At 47.9% G+C, this 7659-nt stretch overlaps 1 protein-coding gene across 1 annotated transcript in view; it reads left to right on the plus strand.

Annotated features, from left to right (window-relative positions):
* Positions 1 to 456: 456 nt before the first annotated feature.
* The window catches only part of ECSCR (endothelial cell surface expressed chemotaxis and apoptosis regulator), a gene marked incomplete at its 5' end in the record, with an annotated part of 9251 nt that continues 2048 nt past the window's right edge, over positions 457 to 7659 (plus strand). The window contains 7 exons of the mRNA XM_010084020.1: positions 457 to 498; positions 1071 to 1121; positions 3064 to 3177; positions 3685 to 3732; positions 5551 to 5598; positions 6187 to 6285; positions 7537 to 7635. Coding sequence (XP_010082322.1) covers positions 457 to 498; positions 1071 to 1121; positions 3064 to 3177; positions 3685 to 3732; positions 5551 to 5598; positions 6187 to 6285; positions 7537 to 7635 — 501 coding nt within the window. The remainder of the gene's footprint in view (positions 499 to 1070; positions 1122 to 3063; positions 3178 to 3684; positions 3733 to 5550; positions 5599 to 6186; positions 6286 to 7536; positions 7636 to 7659) is intronic.

The following is a 7659-nucleotide window of genomic DNA, read 5'->3' on the forward strand; positions in this document are numbered from 1 at the left end:
CTCATCCATCCACTCATTGAGGTCTAAAGGGAACAAAGCATTGAAACGTGTGTCTTAACTCTTCAAACAGCTCCAGAGTACGGGTCAAACAGCCTTGCTCTGCAAGACTGAGCTGCAGGCAAACAGCTCACGGGAGGGAGCAACCCCACTGATCTATACAGCCGTGCATTTTCCTTGTCAGAGAGGAAGATGGCTCCCTGAAGGGTTCGGCTCCATCTGGGGAGAGGACATTTATCCTGGCTGAATAAACTCCAGTCCTCATTTACTCCCAACCTGATAGTTTTGCACTCAGTGTTTGTTACTACTTCTTTGCTAATGCTTTTGGGGAAATCACGTGTTTCAAAGTCATTCCTACAGGAGACGAGGAAAACCCAAACCACACAGCCAGCAAGAACACGGATGCACCAGTGACAGTCACAGATCAGCACCACTGATACTCTTATTCTTTCATTTCAGGTACTACAGCCTCCACAGGCTCCTCTGTTCACGCCGTAACAGGTACCTCCTGGCTTGTGATCTGCTTTATACATCTGTTTAGATGCGGATGCATGTGCCCATGTGGGGATGAAAAGGGAGAGTCCCCAGATGAGAACCAGATTCAAACCCCTCCCATCCGCTGGAGCACCTGCTCCCAGGCCCCTGCATTTCCCACCTCCACCAGCCCCGTCCATCGCCATTCACCCCCCGATCTCCAGGGGCCACGGAGGGCACTGCGCCCCAGGGGATGACCTTGCCTGGCTCCCCTTTTTGTCTGGAAGAGCGCCGTGATGAGTTCCAGGGAGCCCAGCAAAAGCAGAGGGATCCTGCCTCCTCTTTGCTCCCCATTTCCCAGCTGTTTCCCCAGTTAGCACGCTCTCCTCCACGGATCCTCGGTGCCAAGGTCCCTCTGCTCACAGGTCCCTACAGCCACACCAGGGACAAACTCCGTCCCTTGTCCCCATCATCCTTTCAGCTCTTGCTGGCTGTAATGGCCCCTTTCTGGCCCATCCTTCAACCCTCCCAGTGGGGACCCTGCCAACAAGGAGCACGCACACGAGACGTCACCTCCGTGTTCTCTGCTTGTGTTACAGGTCAATCCCAATCGACAACACACAGCCCTGAAGTCAAGAACCACACCTCAGGTAACGCTCATCTGGAGACCTAAGAGCGCAGCTCAGAGACAACCTGGCTTGTAACTGGTCGGACTGTCAGTCCAGCTGGGCCATCCAGCAGTAAATGGGGCTGGGCAGCGGCAGGTTAGATGAGAACGGCAGCGGGGAAGAAGGAAATTTTGTGGTGTAAGGGCTTCTGACCCAGCCAGCTCATCCCAGAGGGATCGAGGTGCAGGTGTGAGCAAGAAGAGAGAAAAATCACTGAATTAAACAGGGAGAAGCAGGGTCAGCAGGTCACAATGCAGGGAAAAGTGTGGGCTTTGTACCTCGTGCGCACAAAGGATGCGACAGCCCGGAACCCAGGCAAGGAGCCAGGCTGGGCAGCATCCGCGTTGCCGCATCCTCCCACCTGGCATCACGCGCGTCACGGAGCAGCTCCTCCGCGCAGGGACCATCGGGGTGTGCCCTCTGGGCAAGCAGAGCACCCCACATGCCAGCCCTGCCCTGGGCTCCTGACGGAAGTCACAGCAATTAAGTCATTGTTTTAAGAACTTCCCTGCACTACATTTACTGGTCAATACTGCTCTCTTGACAAGCCTGACCACATTTTTTTTCTTTTTTAACTAAAAATTTCCAGTGCTTTGCACACTCTCAGCACCTCTCCCTTCCAAGAGGAAAAGGGGAAACACGAAGAGGCTGGTCCTAAACTGTCTAATGTTTGTGGCAGCACAGGGACTGAACGCTGCCTTCGCTCTCAGTCAGTTACTCATGTTGGGGGTTTTGTGTTGTTACCTACCGTCCTGGAAACAGCAATCACTCATAAGGCCAGAAAAATATTTAAAGTAATACGAACCTCAGAGGAGTTCCCTAACGTTTTATTCTCTTTTTTCTGTCCTCCCCCTCTGCTAAAACCAGCTTCAGGACACTACCATGTGTCCCTGGTGACAAAGAAGTACTGGAAGTGGGCATAGGGAGGTGTCAGCAGAAAGTTACACATTTCAGTCTGAAAATACAGAAAACCAAATACACGGGAAGGGATCTCTCCAACTCCAGATCCACATCTGTGTTAGTCCACTTGGATCTTTGGAGACAGATCTCTTCCTGCTATGTTTGGGGGAAAAAAAAAATCTTTCTAAGCATAGCTACCCCTCCAAAGAACCCCAAAAATATAAAGGAAAAAGATCTCAAAAACATCTCATCTTCTGCTTCCATGCCTTGCAGGAAAAAAAAGAAACTTATTCCTAAATTCAAATATTTTGGCGAAGCATTTGGATAAAAGGAGTGGGGAAAAAAAAAAAAAAAAAAACTTTAAACCATTTTCACTCTTTTCTCATTTTTATTGCAAAGTCAAGAGAAGTCTAGACAAGGAACTTGCCTGTAAATTCCAAGCTGGGGATGCATTCCTCCTTGCTGAGGGTTTACTGAAAGCTTTTTCCTCCCACATCTTGCTCTGGATCATGTTCTTGCTATGCAGCTTTGAGTAGCAGGTTGAGGAAGATGACAGACTCCAGACCTCTGTAAGAACCAAATTACTTTGCTTAGAGACTCTCAGTGAAATGAAACATAAAAGTTATCATTTCAGATAACAAGCAAACACACATGTGGGTGCCAGGCAGCTCTAGCCAGTTAAAGCGGCCAGTGATAAAAATACCTTCATTCTCAATGTGGGAAAAAAGTGGTGGCAAAAAGCAGACTTTCTCCCTGCATCTCCTGAGCTCTGCCAGCTCAGCACCTCTGGACACTAAAAAAAAAAAAAAAGCAAAAACTAATGAAATACAAGAGCTCCCTGACACTGAGCAGGACGAAGGCTGTTTCCCTGTCTGCTCATGCCAGTGCTTTCCCTGACAGATTATCCTTAACTCCCAAGGAGCCTGAGGACTCTTTGCAATAGCCATGCCCTCCTCCAAGCTGTTTCTGAGTGGAGTTTCTGGTGAGCAGAGCTCTTTGAAGTAACACTCTGCTTCCTCTACAGAGCCTTCAGTAAAATCAGCAACACCAACCGACCTGAATCTCACCTCTGTGGCTCAAACTACTACAGCCACATCCTTTTCCCTCGCCACGACACTGCTGGCATCGACTGCACAGGGTAAGCATGGAAAACTACAATTTTTGCTCAGGCAGGACCTGCTTATGCATCCTTCCTTATCCAAGCAAAACTGGGGGCATCAGAAAGACTGGGCTGCCCACGCCATGCTGCTTATTCAGTGGCAGCAACTTTTCAATCTCCTTGAATCTTGGCTAAAAGAGCAGCTGTCGTGCTTTTAACATCATTCCAGCTCCCCAAAAGCACGGGGCTGGACATGACCATGCCCTGGACGTGGCAGCTGCACAGCAAGCCTATATCAGAAAAGCCAGACCATGCTTCACCAGGTAATGGTTTGCGGAGGAGCCCCAGGCACCCCAGCAGAGCTCTCCCAAGCTCACCTCTCATGTACACTCTCTAAATTGACTGCACAGCTTGCGAGCTGGACATCTTGACTTTTTTTGGAGGGGAAGTCTCATGCAAACAGAGTTTTTTACCCCATAGAAACCCAACAGCTCTCCATAGCAGCTTCAAGAGTTAATTCTCCTTTCCCGTGTTTTCTTTCTCCAGATGAAAAGTCTACTGGAAGCAGAAGCACAGCAACTTCACCGCCTCGAGGTACTTTGTCCTTTCATAGGGTAACAATAATTTTAGATAATTTCAGGGCAATTAGCTTACTTGGTTCACATGGTGTGGGTTATCTACGCACTAGTCTTTATCTTGGGGTTGAGCCATCAGTAACACCCAAAATCATGTCTGGTATCTTTATAAGACCAAATGAACTTACCATCCTCTGCCTGCAGTGGACTTGAGCAGCTGAAAGACTGATCTATGTTTAGGAAAAGGGAGCCCTTTTAACAGCTTTAAAAAAATTAATTTTGCTTTTGATATTTTGCTTAACCCAGCCTGTAAACAAAAATTAGATAATTCAGTAAGAGCTTTCTCAGAATAAGGGCAGAATCCAAGAGAGTGGGAAGGCTGAAATCTGCCAGATGAGCTGATTCCGCATTAAAGATTCAGCCTCAAAAATCTGCAACAGTCAAGACAGAAACTGCTCTGCCTCCCCAAGTACCTCCACGATCTTCTCTAATACAAGCAAGGTTAAAAACCCGTGGTCAGCTCTGCCTGCACAGATGTCCAGCCAGCATGCCTGTGCCCCGCTAAGCCAAGAGCCCTTTGCACCCGAGCAGATTGCTATTAATTATAACCCTGCTTTATACCTGAGAAATTACATACATCTGTGACTACAGAAATGTTGCTGATGCTTCCAAAAGCGAAGTCTCTTGTTGTGCAAGACCCAAGATTTCCCAAGGATGGGGTATCCGTGCCAGGCTCAGCAAACCACAGCTTCTGCCCGCCGCCGGTGCCTAGAAGAACAATTTCAGAATAAAACAAAGGGTTTGATGACTGGTGAAAAAATTGGACAGCAGTAGTCCCTGCTTCTCAGGGCTTTTCTGTTCCATGTGGCTAGTTGTTTCTGAACCAGTTAGATTTGCTATTTCATACAGTTTCCTCATTTTTCTTCTGACTTTTGGCAAAATTACATTCCAAAGTTTTCTGCAAGACAGGAGCCCCCATTTCAGCTGCACGGCCTGTGGTCTCTGCAGAGTGCCAGGAGCTTCTCCTGGCAGCACATGCTTTTGGCCAATGCTGCTGTTGGGAAGGTGGGGATGGGAAAGGAGGAAAGAAGATCTTGCTTGACCTACAGATGATATTCTGAAGCTCTAAAGTATCATTTTTAGTCTCCTGACAGGGCCTGTAGCTCTTCACTAAGGTCAGTGCAGATAATCTGGCCGTTCAACACGCATCCAGCAGGCAGCAAAGGGTTTTTTTCTCCGTACAAGTGAAACACGCAGGCCACCTTTAAATTTGCTTGCACAGGCACTGGAAGCAGCTGTCACAAACCAAACAGCTTCCCATGAGCCAGTTCATCCTGCTGGGAACTGGAGTCCTTGCTTGAACAAACCTCTACACTGCTCAAACTAGCTTAATCACTTCTCAATAACCCAGGACAGCACGCTCACTAATTCCAACTCCAAGGACAAGCCGAACAGTCAATCCTCACCCATATTCTGCAGAATTTCTTACCCTAAGCACATTTTTTTTAAAGTCTCAACATCACATATTTCCTATTTCTCATAAACCTTCCTAATTCAGTCTTCCAGTATTCAGCTGCTGTATCTGCCCAAAAATACTGCATCTGGGACTGCAGAACCTGAACAGTTTATATAAGGGTGTTTGAATGTTGGTTCCCTGAGTTTCTGTTTGGACATGGAAAATAGTACAAAGTACGTTTGGTGGGAAGGTTTTAGCCTGAGTGTGAATTCCACGTTTTCCCAGGTATCACCAGCACCGCTGTGAACCCATTCTCCTCCCCACGCCCATTAATTCTTCTCACTCAAGGTCAAGACTCACCTTCTGCCTTTCTCTGTGCAGGTCAAGAGCCAGAGAGAAGTGAGAGTACCACAACAGCAGCAACTCAAGGTGCTTTTTCCTTTCTCACGCAGAGAGATGGTTATCTCTGGATGCTTTACAGCCCTTTTCACGGCCAACAGCAAGGCCATCACACTGCTGTCTTCAAGGCAGCATGGTAAACAGCCAGCGAGTACTTGAGGGATGGTGGCAATCCCATCTGGCCTTGAAAAGCTTGTACGGCTCCACAGAAGCAGAACTTTGGGGCAACCTGTTGAGCCTGGGAACAGTGGTTGTGAGTCACAGCAGGAAAGGTGCCACTGTGGCAAAAGGCTGCAAAACGAGGGAGCCAGGACAAGCTCCCCCTCGAACACACTGCCAGTCCAGTCCCGCACCCGCCACGCTCAGCTTCATCACTCAGGTCCCAGCAGAAAACCCCATGGGTGTTCTCAGACTGTCAATAAAAGGGGCCACACCAAGGCAATCCGATTCCCACACAGGTCTTGGTGTGTTAACATCAATGGGGCTGGCCAGAATCTAACGTTATTCTCTCCAATAAAGTACAAGTGTGAGTCAGGTCCTCTAGCATTGCTAGGAATCCTCTTCCCAACCTTGGCAGAAAGACGTTTACATAAAGCTACCCTTTTTCCCCTCTTGTAGGCACCTCAGAGCCAGTCACCCTGACACCAATGTCCTCTGGCTACTTGCCTGTGCCCACTCCGACAGACGATAAGTCACCACTGACGGTGGCAGCTTTTGGTAAGGTCTTGTGCAGCCTGGGGAGAGGAGGGGGATTTGCTCTGCCAGGCCAGGCTGGTTTGGACACCCAGCTTCAAAGATGCTTCCCTGGAGAGGGCTCCACTGTCTTCTTCTTCAGCATGCCTGATCCTGGAGTTTCCAGAGTGCAAGGGAAAACCCCTGAAAAAGAGAACTGTCACCAGCAGGCAACAAAGCACCTAATAAATACTCCCGGCTACGTCCAGTGTACAAAGGACGGACAATTTGAAAGTCCATCATGGCCACACCTGAGCGTGGGATCTCGGTCCCAGCACCAGTGTTTGCTCCAGCTCCATGTTAGGACAAGACCGGGGCACAAACAATCCCATGCTATGCCTTTGGTTCCCTGATAGTGTCTAGAATAAATACACTACCCAACTGGAAGCTTAGGCAATTTTTTTTTTCCCTGCAGACTAGTTGGGACCTCACTCCCACCCTGCCTTACTGCCTTCCCCTGGACAGTTGCATCCTGCTTGGAAGCAGCCAAGTCCTCCACATCCTTCAGACTGGGGAAGGATGGAGCAAGAGATGCCAGACCTTAACCTGACAACAGACTTCAAGATAGGCACGGGGTAGATTTAAGAGACACGCTATACTGTCCCCCTCCTCCATGAGGACAGGCAAAAAACCCAATTTACTCATTTCTATCACGCTATAGGAAAAAGTGTTATTTCAGAAGCATTTTTAAAAGTCAAGTGGTAACTTCTTAAGTATTATTTACTTATATCCTCCAAGGTAAGGCACGAGAAGTCCTGAAGCAATTTTAACAGGACAAGATTCCCAGGCAAAGAATAGTTTGATTTATTGAGGCCAGATGTCAGAATCCAATCTGCCCTTGGGCACTGGTTTATGAGACAGATACCATCGTTCACAGTCTTTAACTTGTCTCTCCCTGTTATATTATGTATTGTTATGTATTATTATCTGACTTTATACACCTTTAGGATAAGATTTACCAGCTGTAGTAAGATCATACTGAGTTCAATCAATTCCCAGTGTAATCGGGTGGCTCCTGCCCTCCTGGCACTGCCTTACCAATTAAATATTCCTCGGAAGCCCTTTGAGGATAAAGACGTTCGCTCCTGTGACTACTTACTTCTCTGCCTATTATGTACCATGCTCATTTTAATTAAAATATTGTTTTCCTACGCAAGTTTTGATGACAGTCAAAGTCTCTCCAAGGACAGACATGTTGTTGTATCAATTGCAGACAGTTCTCTCCTCCATCCCCAGGTGTCATCAGCTTCATAGTTATCCTCATAGTGGTTGTGATCATTCTGGTCAGCGTGGTCAGCCTGAGGTTCAAGTGCAACCGCTCAAAGGACTCAGAAGGTATTTGCCTGGGGCAATCTGTCT

Source organism: Pterocles gutturalis, unplaced genomic scaffold (assembly GCF_000699245.1).
Source record: "Pterocles gutturalis isolate BGI_N339 unplaced genomic scaffold, ASM69924v1 scaffold22055, whole genome shotgun sequence".
Taxonomy (NCBI): domain Eukaryota; kingdom Metazoa; phylum Chordata; class Aves; order Pterocliformes; family Pteroclidae; genus Pterocles; species Pterocles gutturalis.